The sequence below is a fragment of the Numida meleagris genome, chromosome 13 (genome assembly GCF_002078875.1).
Source record: "Numida meleagris isolate 19003 breed g44 Domestic line chromosome 13, NumMel1.0, whole genome shotgun sequence".
Lineage (NCBI taxonomy): Eukaryota > Metazoa > Chordata > Aves > Galliformes > Numididae > Numida > Numida meleagris.
In genome coordinates, this window is record NC_034421.1 from 7,038,756 (window position 1) to 7,065,609 (window position 26,854).

Genomic DNA, 26,854 nt, shown 5'->3' on the forward strand with positions numbered 1-26,854 from the left:
AGATGAAAATTGCAAACGTACAACAATCCCAAAAGGTAGGTTGGTCAAGAAGAGGCCTGACCCATAATGTTGTTTTGCTAAAAGTTTCCTGGAGGCATTCACTCAGTAGAAAAAAAGTTTCTGTTGCAGGGGTTCTCAAGCAGAGCCAGAGCCCTGGCAGGAACAAGTGATGGAGCAGTTACTGCCCAGCTCCTGGGGGCCTCTGCAGCAGGACAAAAACCACACACAGTTTTCTTCCCCGTTGCCAGGGATGCTGGATGGCAGCACTGCTGATCACATGCTGCTTTGCAAAGGAACTACAGGGACAAGTGGTTCCAAGACTTCTGAGCACTTTTGGTGACTTAGACCAGTGTGAGGGCAGTTAACATCTTTGGGGGGTGTTAAATCCCAAGAAATATATGTGGCATTGCCATAAATCTAGAGGTGGTCCTGTGAAGTCAAACTGCCCCTCAGTGTCGGTAGATCTCTCTCCTTTGACTGTTAATTATTTTTCCTTCCTTTCACTTCATACTGTAGGGCATTTACTCACAGTTCTCTGTAATATTTATTAGCACTTAAACTAATAAACAACCCCTCCTGTGTCCTCCCGGGGCCCATTCTTCCTGACTCCAGATACCGTCCAGCTGCAGTGATGGGTGTGAGGCAACACATGGTGATGACGGAGTGCAGGGGTCAGGTGGCTCCTTAACTTTAGTGAATTGTCCCAGATCTCTGATGGATTTTTTCATGAAAAAGTAACGTGACAGCTCACAGGGGAGCAGGCAGACACTAACGGACTCCTGGGAGCTTTACCAGCTTCCACCTCTGGGGGATGGTTTTGTACCAAGACAGGAAGGTAATGGCCCCGGATACTATATGAACGAATTTGTCATTTTTCTCGAGTTCCCAGGCACAGGTACAAATGTCACCACGAAGCTCCTCCTTATCTGCCCCAGCAGAAGAGTCAGTGATTCAGCTAGGGACGTGGGCAAGGCACAAAACAAGAGAGTTCTGCTGCTTCATCCCATAGTCATCCTGTATTGTCCTGGGAAGAAACGGAGGATTCACAGCTCCCAGCTGGGCTATCAGTCCAGCACATGCCTCATGCATTCATCATGCAGTGCCCAAATCACCATTTTTCAGACTTGGTCTTGGAACAATGAGACAGGATATTTATTAAAAACAAGAGGGCGTGTTCTGATTAGCTCTTCTCTGTTTCTGACAAAGCTCCTTCTATTTACAGTGGCAAAGATAAGGAAAAGCCTGTATTTGTTCCTCAGCTGACACTGCTGTCCTAGGACAGAGCCAGTGGGGTGGGCAGCAGGGAGTTCATTCATTGGTTGTCTTTTTTGTTGTTTCGTTGTTATCTTTAAGTGCACTAATGAGAGTGTCATTCTTAATTAAAGCTTAGCACTAACCAGTGCCTGCTCACAGCAGTTGGGTTACCTCGAAAGCAGCACGGATGACACTGAGTTGAGAAACTGTGACACTGCAGAGCCATGTGGTTATTCCAGCAGGACTGGCCCTGTGGTTTGGGCTCTGGGGGTTTTGGGAGCCCCAGGAGCTTGTGGCGAGGCAAGTTCCTCTTCTCTGGCACAGAAGTCACAGCCGAAGTTAAAAAACACTGAAACGATATTTTAAATCCAATACGTTCTCTTTATTGCTCTTTTTAAAACTTATCTGTGAGTCTGATCTCAGACAGTGACAGCAAAACTTAGATAACTTACACTGTAGGTTGTTTTGCAGAACTTAAGAGAACAATTTACTGCTGAATGTATCTGAGAGTAAAGGGTTATAGAAGTAATTTAAAGCTTCAGAAATAGTCCTGATGCCAACAGGTGTGCAGAGAACATCGAGTCCTAACACTGCTCTTCTATTTGCATACGGACTTTCAGATATACATTCTTTCAGAACATAAACCAGCTCCCTCTGAAAGCCACGCGGTGTTTTCTCATCCTCCTAGGAGGACGCTGTTTGAAGTTATAAATGAGTAGCTGAGAACGCTTGCTGATGTGCTGCCGCAACAAGCTAATTGTTTGTTATGACACGAACATTTCTGTTGAGTTTGGTAAGCATCATTTAATAGGCATGTCAGCTCTTCTGTGCAAGGTGAGTTTGTCTCAGTAACAGCACAGCAACACCGGCACACACAGATTGGTCTGGTTGCTGATCTCCTGGGTGCTGCGGTATGGCTGTGACTGTCCTCACCTCCATCTGCCTCCTCCAACCTCACAGCTCAGCTGCCCACAGGAGCAGTCCTCATCCTGCTCTGCTCCAAGTGAGCAGCGCTAATTTGAGCCCTCTGAGCTGCAGCTCATCACCAGCTCTGTCTGTTCTGGCTGATGTGCCTATGGAGCAGCCACGCAGGCTGTGCTGGACTCTGGAGGGGCAGCAGCCTGGGCAGGGCAGCACTGTGGAGCAGCTGGGAGGTGCAGTGCCCTCATCCGCTTGTGATACGTATCTCCTGGCTGGAGATGTTGCATTCCTTTTGGGACACCGAATACCAGATCAAGGGGCCGGGACAACATGATGCAATGCACTGGCCTGGTACACGCTCTGCTGATTCAAATTTGCTCTAGAGTTTATGGAAGAGGTGAGTTTGTCCCAGCATACCTTATCCAGATCAGGTATCACCTGCCTTCCACAGCCAGCAAAAAGCCAAAGGGCAGCATAAAAACAGCATCATGGGCGATTCAAAATGAGTACGATCGTGCCTATGTCTGGTTCACAACCAATTTATCTGGCAGGTGATTCATAGCACAAAGGTCTGGTACTTTCATGGAAGCTAATTTAAAAAACAGTGATCTGGATATGCCGGCATTCTTTAATGGAATTATTGAAAACTAAAAGGCAATTTAGCGGAGTCTGTTTTACATATAGCCTGTGCAGTTTGCAGTCCCCTTTTGCATACAGGTCTTTTCCCCTGGAGTGCATGGAGGTAATCTGCAGGGTTCAGCTACCAGAAGTTTCCTAGCCTAACACTTTCGATAAGAATTTTTTTTTCTCCAAGCCTGCTGGTTTTCACTACTTTTACTTTAAAAAATGAACCTTGCTTTATATTGGTTTGAGATAGCACCGCATCACCTGGCATCCTAAAGGTTTTGTCTCTAAGGACTTGTGGCCACAGGATAAGAAAACAAACGTTTTTAAAATGAAAGGCTGCACTTAGAAAGTTTTAAACTACTTACTAATAAATGGGTTAGACATGCGTGTATTATTCAGCATACAGAACTATAAACAATTAGGGTTTCTAACAACGATGGTAATGAAAATATGACTTCCACCAGAAGGTGATTAACTGCATAATTCAATTTTCTGCAGTATGTTAGTGGGCAAGTAACTGGCAAATGGAAAAAGAGGATTCATGCAGAACGTGCGTAGTATAAATTACTCAATCTTGTGAAAACCTGAGATGCTTGGAAATAAAGTGTTCATTATACATTCGTGGAAATAACAGCTTATTTACTGAAAAGCAAGAATCTGCATAGTGAAACAGTAATGGATACTTTAAGTAGCAGTGATTGCCCATACAATGAAAACTAGAACGTGAAAAAGTTTTTCCTGTCCTCTTGCATTTTGTTTCGCTGTTCACACACATCAGTTAATTTCTTTATTCCTGCTCAAGTTGCTCCTTGTTCTAATTAATTATCGTTCCTAGTCCAGTCCAACTGGACCCTGCCAATCCCTCCTTTTGTAGAACACTCTGTCTGAACTCTGCTTTCGTGCGCTCCATCAGTCGCTCTGCGGTACACACCTGGCACAGGGGTGATGCTCAGCTGCACGTCAGCAGCACGGTCACTTTGTCACTCAGCCATTTTTGTTTCCACGGGACATTTTGAGATGCGGGCACTTTCCACGCAAAGCTGCCACAGTTTCTTTAGGCATTTTCACCACCGGCGCCCGGCGCAGGAGGACACAGCATGGCGGGCCGCGGCGCTCCGAGTGGCGGCGGGAGGCCACGCGGCGCGGGGGTAACGGGCGGTAACGGACGGCGTCGACGTACCGCAAGGGGGCGCCCCACCCGCTGGCAAAAGGGGCGGAGCCACCTTCCCGCCACGTGACGCGGGCCAGGCGCTCCTTTGTCATAATGCGCTGCGTCACGTGAGAGGTGGGCGTGACGTGCCGTTGCGCAGCCGCAGTGCGGTGCCCCGTGCGGTTGGCGGCCGGGAAACCCCTCGGAGGAGCGCTGAGGCGGGGGCGCCGGAGCCGCCATAGCCAGAGGCCGAGCCTGGGAACGTCGTGAGAGTAGGGGCAGAGGAGCTGAGTCGCGGGGTTTCTCCGCGGTGCCCGACTGCGCTGCGAGGAAGAGCCGGGTGGGCGGGCGTGCCGCCGAGGCCTAGCTTGCTCGCCGAGAGCCGGAGTCGTCGTGGAGACGGGGAGCGGGGCCTGCCGCCGCCGCCGCCATGGAGCCCTGAGGCCTCCCCGAGCCGAGTGTGCCTAGGCCGCGCGGCCTGGCCATGGCGCAGCGCCGCGGCCTCTGAGCGCCGCTCGCCCCAGCTCAGCGCCGCCGCCGCCCGCCCGGCGCTCGGTGCGGCCTAGCCCGGCGCGCAGGCCTCGCCGCCGCCGCCCGGCCCCACCATGTCGTGCGTCCATTACAAGTTCTCCTCCAAGCTGAACTATGACACCGTCACCTTCGACGGCCTTCACATCTCCCTGTGCGACCTCAAGCGCCAGATCATGGCCCGCGAGAAGCTGAAGGCGGCCGACTGCGACCTGCAGATCACCAACGCCCAGACCAAAGAAGGTGCGTGCGGGGGGTGGGCGGCTCGGCGCCGGGCGGGGGGTGGACGCGGTGACGGGTTGCGGCCGAGGTCCGGAGCAGTGTCGTGTGTTTGGGCCTTAGGGAGCCATGCTTTTGTCGTTGCTGCGCTGACGGAACCGTCAGGTCCGTGTTTTAAATTCAGAGCTGTGCGTAGAAGAACGTGCGGCTGATACGCGATTACAGAAGTACTGGTTTCCTGGAGTTCTTCTGACTTCTGATTAAAATAAGGAAAGATGGGAGGTTAACTCGTTATAACGAACTTGCCAGATTTATTTGAAATCTGATGGAAAAAGCTGTAAGTGATAGAAACAGATGTTTAACTTATCTGAAGAAATAAAGTGGTTATGATGATTTCATTTTCTTCACTGTACTGGAAAGCTGTCTTTGTGGCTGTTGCAGAAACCACTCTCTAGCAACATCCTTGATCATGAGTTATCTGTGACCTATCATCTTTGCAGACCCTTAAAAGCCATTTTGCACGAGTGTTCTCCATATGTAAATTACACTTTGGAATTTCCTCCTAGAGTAACTTTTTGCACGTTGTTTTGTTTTGTTTTCCACCAAAGCATTTCTATGACGGTGTCTATTAAACATCATTGCTTCTTTCATTTATAACCCTTTTTTGTGTTATTACATAGTAACCATGTCAGGGAGGTGCTGAAGTCTAATGCCAGAGGGTTCATGGGGAGTGTAAGAAGAAATATTCTTGCAAATGGCATAAATTCTTCTAATTTCAATATAGTGCTCAATTATCAGTGATGATAATGTTTCTGTGTTGCTTGGTGTGATACTAAAGTTTGTGGTGGTGATTTGCCATCCCGATGTGTTTGGATGTGATTAAAGACTTGGGGATGTTGATTCTCAGAAATAAAAAAATTCTGAAGTGTTTTTATTTCTTAAACAGTAAGCTTGTCTGTTTGCCTTGTTGTTCTGTGACACTTAGAACATCTTTCTTTTAAAATGTGTACTAGGGTGTGTTTTTTCTGTTTCACATTTTAAAATTCAAGCAACGTAATATCTACACCGGTAACTGTAACTTCAACCCTAATATTTTACATGGCTGGGCTTAAAGCTCTCTGAGTCTCCACAGATACTAAGAAACTATTTTCAGGATGTCTATAAAGGGACTTTACCAGCATAACATTGTCACAGATCTGCCCAGAGATGCCATTGTGTTGCGTGTGTAGGTAGATATACAAAAATTTAGGATTTTGTGATGTGTTAGTACTGAATAAAATGGTGAGACACTTTTGGAAAGTGTTTTGCTTGTTTTAAGGACATTGCTCCTGAAAGATCTCTGGATTTTGTATGCAGCTGCTAATGCACTGCTAGCTTCACAGAACTGGCAGCTGGAATGGACAGCGATCTGATACTGTGTTGTGACAGCTGGGTTTGTGTAAAAACAAAGCCTTAATACCTCAACATTAGATGGTAACAAACTGTGATGCAGCCCAGTTATCACCTGCAGAAAAACTTTGATTTAGTTTTGGGCTTGCTTGTTTAGAGGCTTATTTTTGTTGTTTTTAAAAGGATCCTGTAATAGCAGGTGAGGAGAGGAGCAGAAAGCAAAATTCTAAAGGAAAAAAGAATACTAATTTATGCACGTATAAGTGTGTATCCCATAAAGCATTATTCATATTCTTAATACTAGTTTTACAAGGTATGTTTCTCTGTTCTCACACGTATCAGAATCTAGTGGAGAAAAAGTATCTGCCTCAGTAGATCGTGAAGTGAGGGGTTGCCTAATGGTGGAGTATCTCTTTAAAAAGCATGGCTCTTGTTTAAAGGCAGCAAGCCTGTCTTTTGGTCCCCTTTGTTGCTTTTAGACCATTACAAGAACAAGCATAACTTGTAAACTTGGTGGATTAGCAGCACAGATGCTTATTGAAGTTTTTTGTAGGGGTGACTTCCATTTAAAAAAAAAAGTGGGTTTCAGAGCAAGGCCAGATGCCAGTTATTTTAGTTTATGTGCACACCTCCAAATCTAATTTTCTATTAATCAGATTCAGATGTTTGAATGCATCGTCAAAAGAAAAAGGGAAAATCAGACTAGGGTATTTTGCCTGAATTACATGTCTGGAATTCCTGTATATGGACACAAAGTATTGGTTTCTTATGACTTCATGTCTGTGTGGGAGTTCTGAGAGATGTTAAAGAGATACTGGAGTGAATAAAGTGAAACTTGACTGAAGATGGCCTGCTGGTTCCGATTTCTTTGAAGACTCATGTTTCAAAATTCAGTAGCTGTTACTTTTCATAATGGATATCTAGAACTAGATGTAATGCTAGTAGAAGCTAACAGTAAATAGGAACATAAATATCAGTGGAGAATATGTAAAGGTAGACTCTTAATATGCAGAGAAAGAAAAAAGGATGGTTAGGACCCATTAAAAAAAAAAAAAAGCCTGTACTCAAGAATGATGCATTTGAATATCAATTTGATCAGAATTCGATTGATTTGATTGCAGTCTTTCATAGTAGATGTTCTTACTATGATATGGAAGCAGTGAAAACTTCCGAATTCAAGTTTCTTGAGTACTCTTTCCTGCCCTGAAACCTTCTGACTCAAAAGCACTTAGAGAATATGTGCTACGCTGCTAATTTGTCAAAACACATTAAAATGAGCTAAAAAAATGTAAGTGAGTGAACTGGTCCTGGTGGGATGAATAGTTTTCAGGAGGAGTGGTCTTAAAATCTTGGAACTGGGATCTTGCATGAGTTCAGTGCTGTGGCTTGTACTTAACAGCTTTACTCATGCCTAGTGTGTTGTCTTCAAACTCGTGCTCACTCTGAAATCACGTGCTCACTCTGAAATCACGTGCTCACTCTGAAATCACGTGGCCTCACAGCTGATGTCTGTGTACTGGAATTTCTTCAGCAATTTGCAAACATAGTGTTTCAGATAAGACATTTAAGCAACTTTTAAACCTTGTCCTTCACTGTATGATTTTGTTGCAGTGCTAGCATTAGGAATTGCCTTAGTTGTGCATCAGTACAATTCCTGTGTTACTGTGCAATGCTATTACATAGAGCTCTCAGAAAGGATGTGGAGTTCCCTGTTAAGATGAGAGTAAGTTATGTACCTAGTCAAGGACTGGTGTGTTACAGTGGAGCTCAGATGCAGTGCTTGTCTGAGTCAGCTGCTTTAACTGCCACCAGCAGGTCTGGGATCCATCCTCTGTGGGTGTCAGCTGGATTAATGTCCCTTTGGCAGGTGCTGTGGGCAAGCTCAGCCTGATCCATCTTCACCCTGTCTCCAGCATTGCTTTCACTCTCTCCTCAGTGACACATTGAGATGGCAAATGCTGCCAGCTGAACGCTGAGGCTTTGGGCAGTCTGTGTGCTCTGATTGATGATTATATGTTAGACTTTGACTCATCCATTCAGGATCATATAAGTGCTCTTACGAAGCACAGCACTGCACAATAATGATGCAAATGAAAGGTCTGTGAACCATTTGACAAGTGATCTAACTCATTCAAGAAATAGGATGTCAGATGAGGTCATCGATACCTATTTTGGTGGATGCTGAAAACCAGAAATAGCAGTCTGCTCCATTAATCAGTGCGTTTCAAGGCAGTTTTTCAGTGCCAGCTACATCACTTACTTGCTTCTTGCAAAGTAAAGAAATATAAGTATTGGTTAAAAAAAAAATGATAATGAGGGAGCATATTTTTAAGTGTTCGGGAGACAGAACATTTGCCGGAGTTGCCCTGTTTTATTTTTCTTTTAGATGAGATAGTCTTGAATGTTAGTGGTCATTTTCCTCTCTTACTTCTCAGATCCTAGCACAGTATCTGATTAGCGAGATATCTCAGCCTAGCAAAGGTATTTCACATATGGTCTTGCCTTCTAACGTTATTTAAGAGCACTACCTCTCTGTTGTGCTCAAAACATGCTTTGTGCAGTGCTCTCAGACTGAAACCAGTGGATGAAAACAGACCATGAAATACAGTAAGAACTTCTTAGAATAACTTGTTTATAGTATGCATGTAACACAAATTATTAAAACTATGAGATTTTCAGCATTTTACACTTTTTTTGCAGAAGGTTACATAAATGAATGTGTTTTTTATTTGAAGTCAGTTATTTTTTGATGTGTCTACTTCCATTCAGTCCTTGAAACATCTCTTTCCCTTTACTCTTTTCAAGTATGCTATTTTCTTGTAGAACAGATAGAACAGTGTAAAATTTGCTGTCACTTCTGCTTAATGCATCATCAATTTTTTCCTTTTGGTTTTGGAAGTTTTTTGAACTAATTGAATTCCTTTTTTTTTATCACAGGTCAGATTGACTAAAGCCACTCGCTGGCGCCATCAGTAAAATGAGTTTTGTATTGTAAGGGAATAGGAATCAACAATTTGCTTACCTCCTGCTTCATGGAGAATTTCTGTTAGAGCTCTGCTTGGACAAGTGTGAAAAGTGGCCTTGTTGAATCTGATGTCACCTCTGGTTTGCAGATGTTCAGTCACATGGTGAGGGAGGGTTTGCAGTGACACTGCTTTGCACCAGGGAGCGGCCAAGTCCCTGTGAGGCGATATTGCTATGGGGAACAAGCTTCTGCTGGAGATGTCAGTTCAATCTTAGAGCTGTTAGACTCAGCTGGTTTCTGTTAAACTCAAATTGAGCAAACGCATTACCAGGGACTTGGAGTGGCTTCAGCTTTCATCCTTTTCCTTTTTTTAAAAGAGGTTACGTTCATACTTTGCATTGTTCACTTTTATTAAAATTTCATCACCAAAATGCATTCAGTTAGTTAGGATCAAGGAGAAATACAGATGCAGCAGCCAACTGATTTCAAGTCCTTTTGCAGATGTAACTCAGCTAATGCACTCAGCTGTGTGTAATCATTCTTCCACCAATTCTGTCACACTATTGCAGTGACAAAGCAAATGGGATGATATAAATACCACATACAAATAAGTGTCATAAATGTCCTATGAAAGTAAAGTCTGCTTCACAAGGAGTTACTGGTCTTCTGTTGATCAGTTTAAATATGAAAGCACCGTTTGGCATTTGAAGTGAGTTCATTTTTGTATTAGTCTGCTCCTGGATGGCTGGAGCTCTTTTAACATGCAGGCTGAAAGCAAGCAAACATAGGCGTGCACACAAGGGTAGCTTATTTCAAGGGCTTGTGTGTTGGTGCTTCTCTTCTAAGGGTCAATAAATTGTCACAGATGACTGAAAAAGGATTTCTTCACCCTTATGCATCATACGTACGCCTTTTGTGTGCATTCAGATTGGCCTCTGCAGGCTTGTATAATTTGTGAATGAAGTCATTGAATGCAGGAGAGAGCAGTTCAGACTCAACAGATTTATAATGCAAACAGAAATAGAGCCTATTTGCACTGTTACAGAAAAACAGAATGTGCATTAAAAACACATTGTTTTTTGAAGAGAAAAGCATAAGGTCTCAAAGGAAAAGAGTGTCTTCTTTGAATGGCTGTGGCTGTCCTAATCTAGTATGAAAGTTCAACTCTTTTAGTGTTAGTTTTCTGTTTGTGAGCCTGAGGGCTATAGATTTAAAAAAAAAAAAAAACTTCAAAGATAACTCTTCATAATATTCATTGTCGATGGTTCTTTTGCCTATATTTCTTTATTTACTTTAGCCTAGGTTTTCCTGGATAATTTCCATGTATGTGTGATGCACATGGAAAGGAGTCTGTTCTGTTCCTTTCAGCTGATGTCCAGAAAAATCAGCAGGAGCAGTCAGCTGATCCCTTGCTCACAGTCCAGGAGAGGTGCAAAAATATGCAATTTTCTGTAGAACTACCAACTTTTGTATTTGGAACAGGCACAGCAAGCTCCTACTCGGTTGAGGAGCCACTGTTGCTTATCCTAGAGCTCTGAAATCATCCAGTGGCTTCTAATCTGAACTACTCTATTGAGAATTCCTACTGCAGGCCTTTTGTGACAGCTAGCTTTGTAATGGTCAGATATTCCTAGAGCTCTAGGGGTTGGTTTCAGGATATATAACTTAAGAAAAAGCTTCTGTTTTCATAGATGTTATTAGGAATAGTCCTTTCCCACACAGTTCTAAATGACTGTGAAATTCAGAGGAAGTCTGCAGTTCAATTCCCTTGGGGAAGATCAGGAATTAGTTTCAGCTAGATGATTTTTCAGTTTTTGAGGAAGTTATTTATCATCTGGAAATAGAAATAAATTTTTCATTTCATTGTTGAAACGCTACCCTCTGGTAGGTGTGTTTCAGTTTAAATGATGCTTCTGTTTCCAGGAATAACATGCTGAAAAATGGAGCTTAAGTCATGAAATAGTCTTACTTTGTGTATGATCACTGGGCAAAAGCACCATGAGAATGCATGCATGACAAGATACACAGAGCCTTTGCTTTTCTGATCTGGTCTGCAAAGGTTAAGGGTTTTCAGTATTTTAAACTGTGGGTGGGTTATAGAGAATGGCTGCTGACAGTGATTTAGAATAGTGCCATCTGGATTGTAGAAGTACAATATAAAAGCCATTCTGATGGAGAGACTTTGGTGTTTCAGTCTTGCTCAGTGTCTCAGATAGGATTGTTTGTTTCAGTCTTATGTAGAAGGTCAAATGGTTTTCCTCCTTTTCAAAAGACAAAGGTGGTGTTAACCAAGGCAAGGCATGGATAGCTTCAGGCATGCTATTTTGTAAAAAGCTTTTTAAAATCTACCTTTGTAAGTAATTTTGAGTTACTTTGCTCTGCAAAATGTGACTTTAAAGAATTCACCCCCCTGTAGTTAATTGAAGCTAGATAATTAGCTTAAGAAGAGAGATACCACTCTAGTTTGAGCCACTCCTGGCCTGTTTGTGAGAGCAGGCTGAAAAGAAAAAAAGTATCTACAGTATAATTTCTAGCAATGCCAGTTTAGTTTCCGCTTAAATAGAAAACACTGAGCAGCTGGAAGGCTTGGTGGTCATTAATCTGTTAAGCTCCTATACAGAGATGGCAGATTCTCTTCTGTGTTAAACACTAGCAATTGGTTTTAGTTATCAACTATGAAAGCAATAGCTGAAAGTTCTCATGCTTAAGTTAAGGCCCTGTCTTGTTACAGGGCAGAATAACAGGGCTTAAAAATTTGGTTTATGCATGTGGGACTGCAGTGGTTTGTTTTTTCTCCCAAAGCCTGTTGGTGTTATAGCCTAACAGAAGCAAAAGCAACCTAATCTAGAACAGGAATGAACCTTGTGCACTCACAGACCCTCTTTCAGTGACCTTTGAGACTGTTTGGGTGTTGGCATTCAGACTAGCTTAAAAAAAAATGTTGTTGCTTATGTTTGATTATCAAACTTAAAGAATTTTTTGAAGTAGGCTGTTACTTAAAGACAGTAGAAGTGCAAATGGTACATGTAAACTTCTACTTTGATATCTGTAAAAGAATGCTCTGAAGTGTTATCAGAATACCTATTAATATGTTCTCATGACTTTTTTTCTGCATTTGTGTTTTTTTTCTAGAATACACAGATGATAACGCTCTGATTCCCAAGAATTCATCTGTAATTGTGAGAAGAATCCCTATTGGAGGAGTTAAAGCTACAAGCAAAACGTATGTTATGTAAGTATACATAAAGCATTGTATTCTTTGTGAGGTGTTTCTTCACTTTTTGGATTTATATTAGTTACCTAAAGGCATTCATATTGTATATTTATTTCAAAAGCTGGCATTGTTTTTATTTTTGCAATGGAGTAGATTTTTATGTGTCCCTCCCAAAACAGACTTACATTTTTAGGCCTGCTGGGGTTCAAACTCCAGCAGCAGTGACTTTTGAGATGATTCTGTTGACATTGTTCTTGGAGCTGATTTTCTGAGACCCAAGATTTTAGATCCTGTTTCCTCTACATGAGGAGATTCCTTATTATGTAGATTACTCTATTTTATTTTGTAGTAAATATAAATTTACACTACCATGCATATTTATACTTTGTTCCCATCCCAGTAGTTCTCAGTTTGAGACTTTCCTGCATTTTTGTCTTTGTGACATGGCAAGTATTCTTATGGCCCAAACCTGCTATTTTTGCATGCTAGCAGTAGAAGATGGAGCAAGGGTTACCAGTTGGTGAGCCTTGCAAGCAAGAAGTCTCATACATAACTGATTCCTGTTAGTTTCCTAAATACAATAATTGTTTCATGCAAGTGAAAAAGAACAATACCCTTAAGTTTATTCCTCTACATGTGGGTACCATGAAGGAAAAGCTAAGGCTTTCCTGACTTAAAACTCATCAAGAGGGCGACCGTGCTGCCAAATGCTACTAATTAGCTTTCTGTTTTACCTTAATTAAGCTGGTATCCGTGCTCCAGGTTTTCATTCTGTGTTCCTAGTATTCATGGAGAGCAGAGAATCACATGCATTAATTATAATTATATTACAGGATTGTTGCTGTCATGCATTTATTCACAGAGTCCAGTTCTGCAGCAACTGTTAGCATTGTTCGAATGGCCCAGTTTTCCAGCCTTCTCAAAGATACACCTCTCTACCACAATTAGTAGCTGTTACTAACTTGTGGTTTTGCTTCACCTTTTCAACATTCATTCTCAACAAATAAAGTTTACTGATGAGTTATAGTTTGTCTCTAACAAACAAACTACAGCAGCATCTTGGTACCCTTGAAGCATTTGCAAGCAAAAAAGTTGGATCTATGTGGCTCTGCACGTGAACTTTAGCATATTATTGCCATAGTTGTTTAAACTCTTTCACACACTGCCTGGTAATTCGGGACCTTACAGTGTTGTGCTTATAAACATCACCTTGTTTTAGGGGTTAAGTATGTATGCCTAGTGCTATCCTGTTGGTGCATCCTCCATCTCTGGTTGGATGGCACCCCCTCCTGGTACCTTAATGCTGTTCTAAAACTAGATGCAGCTAGTATCAAAGGTCTAGTAGGTACCTCTGTGTGGGGACAGAGAAAGAATTACACTGCCGTTCTAATACTGAAAATTAACCAGGTAGATCAGCTTTCTGTCCCCTCACCTGGAAATATTGCCGGAACAAGTGGTAGAGTGGCGAAGCCTTGGGAATTATGAGTGTGTGCTCTAATGGTGGAGAGGCCTTTGCGAATGTTTTATTCTTCTAGTAGTCTGTTCTTCAAGGTAAATGCATAAAGAAGCTGTTGCATGGTAATCTAAAGTATTTCCATGTACCTCCTCGTCTTCAGGAGATGTGGCTCTAAGTGGAAGCCTAGTGCTTTTCCAGCTTTTTCAGTGCCAGGGAGTGGGAGCCTTTCTTTTTGTACGTCAGTTCCACAGCAGCTTTTAAATTGCCGCTGCTCATGGGGCAATTCCAATCTGTGAATTGTATCAGTGGTTGCATGTCTGATTCAGAAGTAGTGTGCAGGTATGGACCAATCAGTATGTGGAATCTCAGCAAGTTTTTAAATGTAATAAAGAAATATTTTCTAAAATATTGTAGAATTTTCAAGATTATTTTAAAGCAAATTCTGGCAATTAAGACCTTTTTTTTTGTCACAGGACTGCTAAATCGCACAAAATCCTAGAAACTCCTTTCAGGTGACATTTCTACTACTATTTTTAGTCAATATAGCATAGATAACAAGTTCTAATATTTTGGCAATTCCGTGGCTAAATGTAGTAGATATCTGAACGCAGTGCTTGGGCTTCCACAAAGAAACGCAGTTCTAAAGAGTAGGAAGCAGAAATTTTTGTTATTCCTTTGTCAGATGACTGACTTCTGATTTTTGTTTTTTTTACTTGAGGAAATTTGCACTTGAGAGTATCTAGAATGTAACTGCTCTTTCTTAGAAATGAAAGTGTTGTATCTGCTACCTAATTGTAACACTAGGGATATACAGATTGGCTAAAGCTGACTTCGTGTCTGGAATGTTATTGAAGAATGCAAAGCCATAGTGCAGACTTCATATTTTTGCTGCTTATGCAGCAGAGGCAGAATTCCTGAGGACTTCTGCTTGCAGTGTTATATATCTGGAGATATATCAGATATATCTAGAGCTGTAAATCTTAATATTTAACAAAGTAGAAATGATTTTTTTCATTGTACTGAACGTAGAGAGGGAGAAGAGTTTATGTATGAATTTCTACATTCAGTAGATTTTCAGAACATGATTTTTCAATGCTCAGGTTTTGTAATCTCTTTGTACGAGTGCTTTTCTTTAAATTCTGATCACCTTTATTTCTTCTTCTAGAAGTCGAACTGAACCAGTGAGTGGAACATCAAAAGCAGTATGTAAAAACACAATCTCACACTTTTTTTTCTGCACACTGCACTTAATTATAAACGATGTAGCCTTACACTAATTTTCCAAATATTAACTTAATATCTTTTCAATCAAAACATAGTATATGTTGTAAATACAATGTATTTGATTCAGCGTAGTAAAAACTGAGTAATGACATCATTTGCACAATTCTAATGTGAATATTGGTATTTGTGCCTAGTAATGCATTGTATTTCATATTGAATATGCTAGATTATTTCCTGTATGACTTTTTGTTGTACAGATACTGTATGATCGTTTCAGATCGTGTAGGTTTGAGGTTTGCACAACTGAACATGGTGCCATGTTCTACATCTGTCTGTCTATAGCTAGTGATATGTATGTTTGTATAGGTTGTTGTGTGCTTTTTGTTTCTTGCAATAAAAATGTTTGGAGTGTATTTTTTGCCATTTTCACATTGTATCACTTAGTTTTTGTTTTTAAATACCTTTTTTGCCTAATGGTTTTTGAAAATGTTATCAAAAACCACTGAGAAACCATTATTGTTGAACTGGGTATTGTTTCTTACTTTTAACCCGGGGGTTCAAACAAATACCAAAAGCAACATATCCCGTGCATTTTCTGAGGACGTTTCTGTGCAGCTAAATAATTCCTTTTCAAGTCCTTAAGCACTTGAGTATTTGCTCCTAAAACTGTAATTGAAGTGATATTGTTTGGGCCCCTCTGAGTACATGAATGTCTTGAAAAATTGCCTTGAATTTGAGTATCATTGAATATCATTGCTACAAAGTGGTATTCTAAAGCTCTGCGTTTGGACTTCTCACTTTATCTAATGAAACACTTTAGTTTAATAGTTTAACTGTAAGTGGAAAATATCTAAAATGTGGAATACAAATTTCGGCACAAGGTTAGAGCCTGGCGCGTTTGTGGCTGAAGTCCGTGTCATTTTTCTTAACGTTCCTCTGTGCTGTATTTTTTGGAATCTGGGTGGCTTCAGGGCTGGATGCTGCTTTAATTTCCCAAAGGTGAAGCCTCTCTTTAGTATACCACCATTTTGAATTTACATTTGGAAAAGGGACAGTGTTTTTCTTCAGGCTTGAAAACACACTGTTACTCTGTTGCTAAAATATAGATAAGTGCACGAGGAAATACTTGATTGATAATGACCTAAATATTGATTTGCCACTTGGGTCAAATATTATGTGTGACTCTGAATTTCAGGATAGTCCTTACAGTATAAAAATTATTGCTTGGTGGTTTTTATTTTTCATCTTTAAATATAACTGCTTTTTCTTCTCTAGAACGGTGTGAGGCATTACACTAACCCTGGATCATTGGATCTGATCACTTTCTAAGTTGTTAGGATAACTTAATCTAGAAATTCATAAACTCAGTGTCTGTGTTCTGTGAAGAATACAGCATTTGGTTCTCATGGAATGGTTTGCAATCAACTTCAGATGAAAACCTTTTTGTATGTAGATCTAAAAAGACTTCAGTCTGAATCTGACATCCGTAATTCAATCCCTGATTGGTTTGAATTCCTTTTGTGACATAAATACCTCTCATTTTGAGTTCAAGTTAGCTTAACTGGGCCAGTGACCCTAGTAGTTAATGTAATGCATTTGCGTAAACCACGTTTATAGTGTTTGATCTGATTCAGATGGGTTTTTATTTCTTGAAAACAGTTATTTTTCTTTTTGTTTACTAGCATGTGTATAAACACAAACCACATGTTCATAAATAAAGTTAACATTCTTTTAGCCTTGTGTGTTCCCTGGCATGTCTGTATTACGTTCTTAAGTAGCATCTTATCATAAGCTAACATAGATATCTCAAAAAAAAAACAAGTATCTGGAGTGTGCTGGGGGGGGTTAGTGTTAGTTAGAACTAATTAAATGGAAGACAAAGCAGAAACATTTCCCACTTGTTTGCTCTCACTACGTCTGATTTGGGCTGTGGGTAGGCATAGAGAGAGTGGAAACCTCCTTGCATATATATACATATACATGTATAAGCCTATATATATGTATACTTTTATATAAAAATTAAATATTACTTTAGAAGCCCGTGACAATGCACTGCTTTTAGAGTTGGAAGCACAGTGAGATTCACTTCCAAAGGCAGCTCAGGTCTTTGTCTAATGATTTTTTTTGTTTTTAAATATTTGTGTTCCTGTATTTATTTCAAAGTAGAGCCTGGATCTTAGTGTGGTAGAGTAAACTCCTGGAAAGCTCATCAGTTACAATTCAACAGTAAAGCAAAAGCAGCAAAACTAAAATGAGTCAAAAAAAAAAACAAACAAACAAAAAAAAAAAGGACACACAAAAGCTCACAGAGTATTTTTTCATTGTTTCTCTTTTCTCTTTTGTGTTAGCTGTTATTTTTTACTTCCAAATGTGTGTCGTTCCACTGCTACCACAGCCAAATCAAGACAGTAGATTGTTTTGTTTTAGCATTAGTATTTCAGCAACTGCAAGAATCTCTATTTGGTATTTGTCCTCAGAGGTTGCAGAGATGCACAGTTGTGTCCTGTGTGTTAGTGCCATGAAGTACAGCTGCAATCCTTCCTTGCTGAATTTGCAGTTTAGCGAAGTTCTCAGGTTTTCTAAAACCACTATAATGTAGATCTAGCACTCCAGCAGCAAGTTTAGCCTTTTCCCTATTCTCTGTCCCCTTTTCCATTTACTTCACCTTACCTTCTGTTCAGTCTTCTCTAGGAATTGAGAGTTAATCCATCTGACTGGCAACTCTGTGTTTTCTTTCCCCAGTTGTACTGCAGTGCTTCCTTAGGGCTGTGTGGGATTCCTGGAGGTGTTTCTGCTTGACTGATTGGAGGGCCTGGCAGGAATTAGTTCAGCGGAAATGTAATGGGGAAAAAAAATAGACAAGAATGCAGGATCTTTGGAAGATGGCCATTGGGCAAACTTACTCCATTATCTGCTTGCTGCTTTTGATAGAAAGGAGTATTATCACCTCCTTGGGAAATTAGACTGTTGCCTGTAGGCCATATAATGCTTTTTCCTAATAAAATACAAGAACTGATTAATATTTCATTGTTTTGTTTCAGTTACTCATCAGTACTAGACTGTTAAATGTATCGTCAAATTTCTAGGCTGCATTAGGTAGTGTCCTTAATTTTTAATTTGCCCCAGAAAACCCACCAGATGATAGTGCCTAAGTTGTAGCCTCCCGTGAGAACAAAGGTCTCTTTTTTTTTTTCCATGTTTAAGGGAGTGGCACATGGAGCTTCTGCTTCTCAATACTTAGCCAAACATCCTTTTTAACAAAACTAAGTGCAACATCTTCTGAAAAGGAAATGAGTGATTAATTAAAACCAGTGTTCTACTGGAGTGAGGAGTTGTCTGCAGATGGATATCTTTCCTCCACCATCTGCTAAAGCTGTTGCCTTGAATTCTTCCTCTCTGTTAGGTAATAGTTTTTGTTTCAAGGAAGGATTGTTTATCTCTTCTCTGATCAGTTCAGTGATCTCTCGAGGTGAGCTGTTCAGTTTACATGCTGACATTTTTTTCTACTCTTTTGAACTTAGAACTTAATAAGCAGAATTTCAGGCGTCTTTCTGAAAATGCTTTACTAGTGTAAGCTTATTGCTGCTTGTGGCATGATTCAAAAACTGGAAAAGGAAAGAGAGTTACAATTCCTAGTTGTGGGAAAGCTACACTTCAGTTCTCAATAAACACTGTGGTCCATTATTAACCAGTGGCCTTAAGACCTCATTCCTGTAGGCTGATCCCGTAGGTGGCTGGAAGGGAGGAAAGTGGTTGTGATAGGGGAAAAATACTGTTACGTTCTGACCCCATATTTTCATTATTTCGTTGTTGTATGCTTTATGCTTTCTTGCTTTTGTTCATTTAGTACTAGGCTGTTATTTGAAAGCTCTTTTTGTCTGATAGCAGGGAAAATATTGAATTCCCACACTTTCCAAACTAATTCGTATAGTATGTGGTTTAATAACATAGTAGAAATCAATTCTCTCTATTTTTATAGACTACTCTGTCATGATGCGCACCTTTATTTCAGTAATTTAATAAGGGTTTATTATTTTTAGACAAGTTATGGATTGCTTTTGTGACTGATGTTTAGGATTAGTATTTTTCATTGGGTTTTGTGGGGTGTGGTGAGATTGCCCCTCAGTCATTTGGAAATAGCAGAGTTCATGGTTCGGAGCTGATAGGCCCGTGCTTTATTTTCACAGGCAGCTACTGTGTCCACAAAAGCTTAACCATGTGCATTTACAAATGATGAAACATTAAGTGATTAACTTACAAATTACAGCAAAAATAAGTTTCCCCGTGATGTTTCTTTCTCAAAAAAAACCCCATAAATATTATTTTAAAAAATCCCTTTCAACTGAAAATTGAGTTTCCTTGCCTGTTTGACTTCTTTGCAGTTGTAAATGGTTGGCAGAGGTACCTCTTTGAGGTACTCCTGAGCAAAAAGTTGATCTCAGTTGAATTTGGTTGTTTTTGTTTCTTCTCTTTAACCATATAGACACCCTTAAGCTCTCATTTATTTGGACTTTTTTTGAATAAATACAAATGAAATATATAATTGAAAATGCGTCTTCAAGAGACACACAGGCAATATAGTGCAGACTTTGACTACAGTAGAGGTTAAATGTTGCTATGTTTTGACTGTAGAACTTGAATATGTGTTTAATTTTTTGTGAACAGATTGATGACTCTTCTGCATCTATTTCTCTGGCCCAGCTTACGAAGGTATATATATATTCTTGTCAAGTATTAAAAAAAAAGCATTTGCTTCGTATTTTTAAATCTTCTATTGTGATCTATAGTTGGCTTACTGTTGTAATCTGAAGAAATCTTTAATTTTTAATAAGATTAAGTATTTATTTTAATTTTAAACTGTGTGTAAATTTTAATACTATCCTGTAAAGAGTAGTTCCCAGTTTGGGAAGATTGAAGGGGAGTACCTTATCAGCCTCAACATAATGTTGCAGTATTACTCATCTTCAAGACACAAAGAAGAAGCACTTCAGAAGCGGTTTACCATTTTTCATACGTTTCGTTAATTTTTCGTTGGAAACTAACCCAATTTTTACAGAAGAATTTAATTGGCTGTAAGTTATGGACATTTCAGAGGGCTTTGCAAACAGCCAAAAAAAAAAAAAAACAGTGTTTCTGTAACATGGACAATTGCATGGCTATTTTTGAATTTCTAGTCTTCCTAGATACAGATCCATCCCTGAATGTTGCACAGTTTTATAAGTTGTAGTATATATAGTGGGCAACACAGTCTAATTTGTTTGAACACAGACTGTAAATTGTGTAAATGTACCTAATTGTTTATAGGAATATACCAATGTGTATGTGTGGCATATTAGCAGATGTGACCTACCGAAACTGTTGTAATGCCATGTTTTGCTATGAAACTGCTTGCATTCTTTGCTCAATAATGTGTAACTTTGTCTGGGAAAGCACTAGTGATTGCACTTTGAAAAGGCTTAGTACTAGCCCATTAAACTGCTAGTCATTAAAATTACAAAGATCAGAGAAGGCAGGGCCTAATGCAGAGTAGCTGGAGTTTGTTCTTCTGACAATAAATGCTGGAGTTAATTTCCAAGAGAGAAGTCTGCCCACTGGTAAATTCTTCCCTTACCCGCTGCAGAAAATAAGTTGTATACATCTGCCCCAAAAAAACCAACGACGACAAAAAAACAGTTGCAATGTAGCCACCTAAAGAAATTGGTCTCCATTAGTGCTGTCCCTAAATATGTCCTTGGTTCTGTAAGCTTATGTCAAGTTTTATTCTAAAATGTGAGAAACTGTCCAAGTGATGTACACACATTTAAGCTCTCAAGAAAATCTGAGTATTTCAGAAAAGTACAGGAACAAAAGAAGGCAGCTCCAAACTGTTACATTCCCTAACCTCTTCAGAGCAGACTGGCTTAGCATGGAGGCAATGTGTTAACAGTTCTGTTTTATTTTCGTTATGTATTAAATGCCATATTTGAATTTTGGTCTATTCCTACTAATGTTTTGTGGGTTTTGGATGTGTTTTGTAAACCGTTTGGGTTCAAACAAATTAGGCAAGCTTTTGTAAAAGTTTTCTGTAAATGTTAATGGAAATGATTTCGTAGATGTCGATCTGGATTATGTTAATGTTGAGAAAAACTGTGTATGTGAAACAACCATTTAATAAAATGTTGAAACTAGTTGGTTGCTTTTGTGAATGAATGCATATGAAAACAAAAACATGAGTGGTTGATCTGAATGATAGGTGCTTGAAGGTCCAAATAATTTGCAGTCACTCCCTTAGACCCTGCTTGTATCTGGACTAGTGTGTAACAAAACATTTTAACAAATGCTGCGTAAAAAAATCAGCTCACTTCAATGTTTTGGAGATCTAGTTCTGCATAAGGTTTACATTACATTTTGTATGTTAAAAGGACACAGTCAACTGGGGAAGAAAAATCCCTAAATGTTTTACTTGCACTTAAAGCACTCAGTGTGAAGAAGTTGTTTGCTGGGGACAGCGTGCAGTTTGGACTCTCCACAGCACATGGTGGTCATGTTTCTCCTGAAAAGAATCCTTTGTCTTGCTGAGCACTTATTGAAAGCTTGATTCCTTTTAATGCTTCTCTGTCAGAATTTGAGCAAGTAGAAACTGCTTCCCCAACAGCCGGTTGTGTGTCCTTTTAATGCTGCAAAATGTAAGAAGTAGTACTTGACTTCTGTATTTCTGAATTGAATATATGACGGATATCTTCTCCAAAATAGTCTGGAGCTTAAAAACCAATTTTAAAATACCAGATAGTGGTGGTTTTGGGGTTTTTTTCTGTTTATTTGTTTATTTTTACACATAGCTTCAGTCCACATTATGTTGAAGAAATTTGGATTGCTTACACAAGTCTTTCTGTAAGGTACAAACAGAGCCTAAGGTTTTGAGTGCCCAAGAATGCTCTCTTCAAGTAGATTAACAGGCACATAAACATCATGTAATGGCATAAGGACTCCCCAGAACATCTTCAGGACAAATATATTTTATATAAGCAGCTGTTTTCATGCAACCTCAGCTAGAGTTGTGCTGCTCTTTACAGGATTGGATGAGTGGTGTTGTCTTTGGCTGTGTGGAATTAAATGTGTTTCTAATGTGTGTGTCAAATAATTACCTGTTAAACAGACTGCCAATCTGGCTGAAGCCAATGCTTCCGAAGAAGATAAAATAAAAGCTATGATGTCACAGTCTGGCCATGAATATGATCCGATCAAGTAAGTGTTGATGAAGTCAAATCTTTGAAGATTGCAGAAAAATATTATAGAGTTGTTTGCTTTAAAGAGAGATACACATGCGTGCCTTTTTTTTTTCCCAAAAAACTTTTAGTTACATGAAGAAACCTTTGGGTCCGCCTCCACCATCATACACTTGCTTTCGTTGTGGAAAACCTGGCCACTATATAAAGAACTGCCCAACAAATGGGGTAAGATTGTGGTGGACTGCTGGTGTAATTTAGTTGCTTATTTATTTAAACTTAGTTACTCAACAAATATATCAACATTGATTTTGAGAGTCATTTTTCCTGGGGTGAAGTACAGGTGCAAGACAGTATTGCAAAGCCCTTGAAATTTCAAGGGTAAAGATGGAATTATAAACATTAAACTTCCTTTTTTTCCCTAAGTAATAGGCTTTAAATACATCCACAGGTCTTTCTCTGTGTACCTGTTTATATTTCTATGCACTCCAATTTAATTGGGTATTTTTCCCTGAACTGTTAAGTTTTTGGTGGCCATCAGTTAGTACTTTGTGTTGCAAGGGGATATTTCTGTTGACACAATGTACTGAAGATTTGCATGTTGAGTATTCATTACCATTTAACATTAGTCACTGAACATGGAGCTGTGGGGTATGAATCAAATCTTCATACATAGATAAGGAATTTAAGTTTCTCCAGTGACTGATTCAGAGCACTGAAATAGACTCCTTCAGAGCAAGAGCTTATTTCTTGTCGTGCTGGAGTGGTAAACTGAGGAATATTCAACCCCTGAGCAGCCAGAAGTTGTATGAATGTCTGTTAAGTTCAGAATATAGCTCAAACCTTTGAAACATCCTGACTACAATTAGGAAAATTAATATTTTAATCATGCAACCCTCCCATTAGAGAAAAGGAGAGGATTAAAAGCTTTCACTGGTTAGTGTAATCTTTGAAATGTCATTTAAGCGTGGCTCTTAGGTTGAAATGTCTGCATTTCTTCTCTTAACAGGACAAAAATTTTGAGTCAGTACCCAGGATTAAAAAGAGCACAGGAATTCCCAGGAGTTTCATGATGGAGGTGAAAGATCCCAATACAAAGGGTGCTATGCTGACAAACACTGGAAAATATGCTATACCAACTATTGATGCGTAAGTATGGGAGTTTCCAGATGGACCAAAAAGCAAATGAGATCATACATAAATGCCTGAGTGGCAATTCAAACAAGTTGTCCAGCATCAGTAATTGCAGGGAAGGATGCTCTGTCATATCTTGAAGTCAGTGTGATGACTTCTGATAGTAAAATAAGGTGGTCCTACTGTTCATCCCTCTGGAACTGGGTTAAACTTGTTGTAAGCTAAGAATCCATATTTCTGCGAAATATTTTGGTAGCATTTACAGTCAGAGTTGTTTTCTTTTCAGAAAGCTTGATTTGCTCCTGGTTTATGCTTCAAAGGTTTCTTGAAAGGTTTAACAGATAGCTATAGGGCTGAGATTTCCTCCCCCTCTGTCTGTCAGATCTCACATGTGAAACAGTGAAGTTTTCCTGCTGGTATGAACTGAGAAAATGCTAGTGTGTTCTGAGAGCAGTGTCTGTTTCTATTCCAGTTTTGGAAGTGTTTGGTAACACTTCTGTTTTTCTGTTTAGGATCTCTTTTTGTAGAAGCTGTAATGTAGACATTTTTAATTTAGAAAATGTAATTTCTCAGAGATCAAGTATATACTGAGCCTACAACTTTTGTTTGCCCTCTGGCACAGAAGAGGTGGGATTCATTACACATAATTTCCGACTGTCGATTATCTTTCTAGTCTAGGCTAATTGCTTGTCTTGGTTGAGCTAACAGTTGGGAGAATTTTCCAGAAAGGGTAGACATTCCCTCTGATAGTGTTGTGGCTGTAGAAAGAAGTTTAATCGCCTGTGATTTAAAAATAAATGATTTTTTTTGATAAAGTCAAAAGCTTGGAAAAGTTTTTTTTTACCTCATGTGAATTATTTTCTTTTTCCCTCCCATCTCCTCCCTCTCTCCAGGGAAGCTTATGCTATAGGAAAGAAGGAAAAGCCTCCTTTCTTGCCAGAAGAGCCATCCTCCTCCTCAGAAGAAGATGATCCTATTCCAGATGAGTTGTTATGTCTGATTTGTAAGGATATAATGACAGATGCAGTCGTTATTCCCTGCTGTGGAAACAGTTACTGTGATGAATGTAAGTATTACTCCCACATTTGTTAATTCAGAGCATCAAACATGATCTACTGATGAGAGAAATAGAAGCTAATAAAATTACTTTTGTTACCAGCTCTATTTAGTGCTGAAGTATAGCCTAAATAGAAAAGGACTTCACTGGTATAAAGGGGGAAAAAAAGGCAGAAAGCTTTTTTTTTTTCTGCAGAAGGACAAGTGTGAAAAGAGTACTTATTTGTGCAGTTCATTGCCAAGCTAGGTATTGAATACATTTACTTTGTCTCCATCCTTTTCTTTCATTATACAAAGTGTTACCATTACATAGCAGAAGTCTTGACTTACTGTGAACTGAAACAAGTGGATAGTTTAGTATTCTATCCAAGTTTTTCTAGTGAGAGAAGGTTAAGAACTTTAGAATCCGAACTTACCGATGGTGTTTAGCAATGTTTTGTTACCTTGAGGGTGGTTGACAGCTCTCTGTACTAGGTAATGGGAAAAAGGGCTGGCTGAAATGGCATGATGCAGTCTGCTCTGCAGCTTCAAATGTTAAAACGATTAATGATCAAAACTGTATAGTTGTTTGCTGCATATTCAATTTTTTGAGGCTTTTGAACACTTAGAGCTTTGTGCTCTCAATTCAAGACCATACTCATTAATCATGCACATGGTTTTATAAACGATTAGAATTCCCAAATTTTCTCAGCATGCCTAGAAATTATATTATCATTCTAATTATTCTCAGGTATCAGAACGGCATTATTGGAATCTGAGGAACATACGTGCCCAACATGTCATCAAACAGATGTGTCTCCGGATGCTTTAATTGCCAACAAGTTCTTACGCCAGGTAACGTGATCACTTTTACATAAACTGTTTGTAAGAAAAAATTACTTGTAAAAAGCTAAAGTGGAAGAAAATACTAATTTTTGTCTCCTTCAGCAAGGCTAAATTGAATAAGGCTAAATCTACTTCTCATATACATTATCTTTTGTTACTGAAAACCAACAGCTCTTTAGTGGCAATTGGTAAATTACAGTCACTGTTTATTTAAAAAATGATTGTCTTGCTTTGGGATTCAATGTTAATGCTGAAGTCAAGTATTTTAAATACAAGTACATTTACAGAATTACACGTGTAGTTTTACTCCTTGGAGGCTTTACTTTTATTGCTGAATTTTCTTAGGACTTCATTGCAAATGTTTTTCCACCTATAGGCTGTGAACAACTTCAAAAATGAAACTGGCTACACAAAAAGGCTCCGTAAGATTCAGCAGCAACAGCAGCAGCCACCACCACCACCGCCACCTCCGCCACCACTAATGAGACAAACGATAACACGCAACCTGCAGCCTCTAATGAGGCCAGCAATTTCCAGACAGCAGGATCCGCTAATGATTCCATTAGCTTCTCTGTCTTCTCACTCTGCTGCTGCCTTGGGCCCTGGTCAGTCTGTTGCAGCTGCGCTACCAGTAAATCCATCTTCTGTCCTTGTGTCTGATCTCCCTCCAGCAGTGTCTCTGTCTCTCCGTGGTGAAAAGCCAGATGGACCTTTTCGGTAAGTTAAGCTGTAGCTCAACACAAATACAAAAGACAACAAAATGCTGAAGTTAGATTCTTCCTCTGAAGCTTCTTGGTGATTTATGTATGGATCGCTAACGACAGTTCCAGTGGTCGTATAAGTTCCGCTTTTTGTTTTTGCTTTGGATGAGGACACTTTAGATTAGAGTTGTGCCTCATTCAGGAACTTCCCTGAAGTTTTTCTTGTTTGATTCCCTATCAGTCATTCAGTATGCATTTACCTTGTAACAGGATTTTTTTTTTTCCTCAGCAGCCCTTTATTTAAATGACAAGCAATTCCTAAAGTGATCATTTAGCTATCGCGTGAATTCTTTTTGAGTGTATAAATTTTCCTGTTACTGAGGAGATGGTGTTTTCATGAGAAGTATACAAGGTCAATTACAGCTAAAACTAACTAGGTATTTTCACATTACTTTTTTCTACAATAGTTCTGTCATCATTATTATGATGTCAGAATCATCTTCAGTAAAACACATAGTGTAGTCAGTGACTCATACAGATTTGGATAATAGTTCTTTAAAACACTGAAAATTTGAAGTATTTATAAACATAAAAGTCTTAAGTTTGCAACCCAGTGAAGTTGACAGAAAATATATTTAAAATAGGAACTATTGTTTAGGGTTTATATGCTTTCAACTTTATGCTTTAAATGCAAATAACCACTCTGTCAAGTAGGCTGTCAGGCTCGGTTGTACTGTTGAGGACAAAGGATCACAATTTAAAGCAAACCTCTAAGGCAGCTGATAAACTAGCATATGAACATGCCCTAGTAGAATTTAAGTTCTTCTTGCATCTTCCAAAACTGAATTTTAGTGTGTGGTTTATAAGTACTCTAGCCCTTTCATTTGCAACCAGCTTGATAAAACATTTTTCCCTTGAACTTTCTCTAGTCCAAATTGAATTCAGTACTTCATTTGCAATCAGCCAGCTTTACGTTTGTAAATCTG

At 39.5% G+C, this 26,854-nt stretch overlaps 1 protein-coding gene across 1 annotated transcript in view; it reads left to right on the forward strand.

The window, feature by feature from the left end:
* Positions 4,232–26,854, forward strand: part of RBBP6 (RB binding protein 6, ubiquitin ligase) — a 31,826-nt gene continuing 9,203 nt past the window's right edge. Inside the window, exons 1-10 of the mRNA XM_021411324.1 lie at positions 4,232–4,723; positions 12,186–12,285; positions 14,889–14,925; positions 19,613–19,657; positions 22,083–22,171; positions 22,284–22,380; positions 23,162–23,301; positions 24,180–24,352; positions 25,073–25,176; positions 25,544–25,884. Coding sequence (XP_021266999.1) covers positions 4,558–4,723; positions 12,186–12,285; positions 14,889–14,925; positions 19,613–19,657; positions 22,083–22,171; positions 22,284–22,380; positions 23,162–23,301; positions 24,180–24,352; positions 25,073–25,176; positions 25,544–25,884 — 1,292 coding nt within the window. The 5' untranslated portion in view covers positions 4,232–4,557. The remainder of the gene's footprint in view (positions 4,724–12,185; positions 12,286–14,888; positions 14,926–19,612; positions 19,658–22,082; positions 22,172–22,283; positions 22,381–23,161; positions 23,302–24,179; positions 24,353–25,072; positions 25,177–25,543; positions 25,885–26,854) is intronic.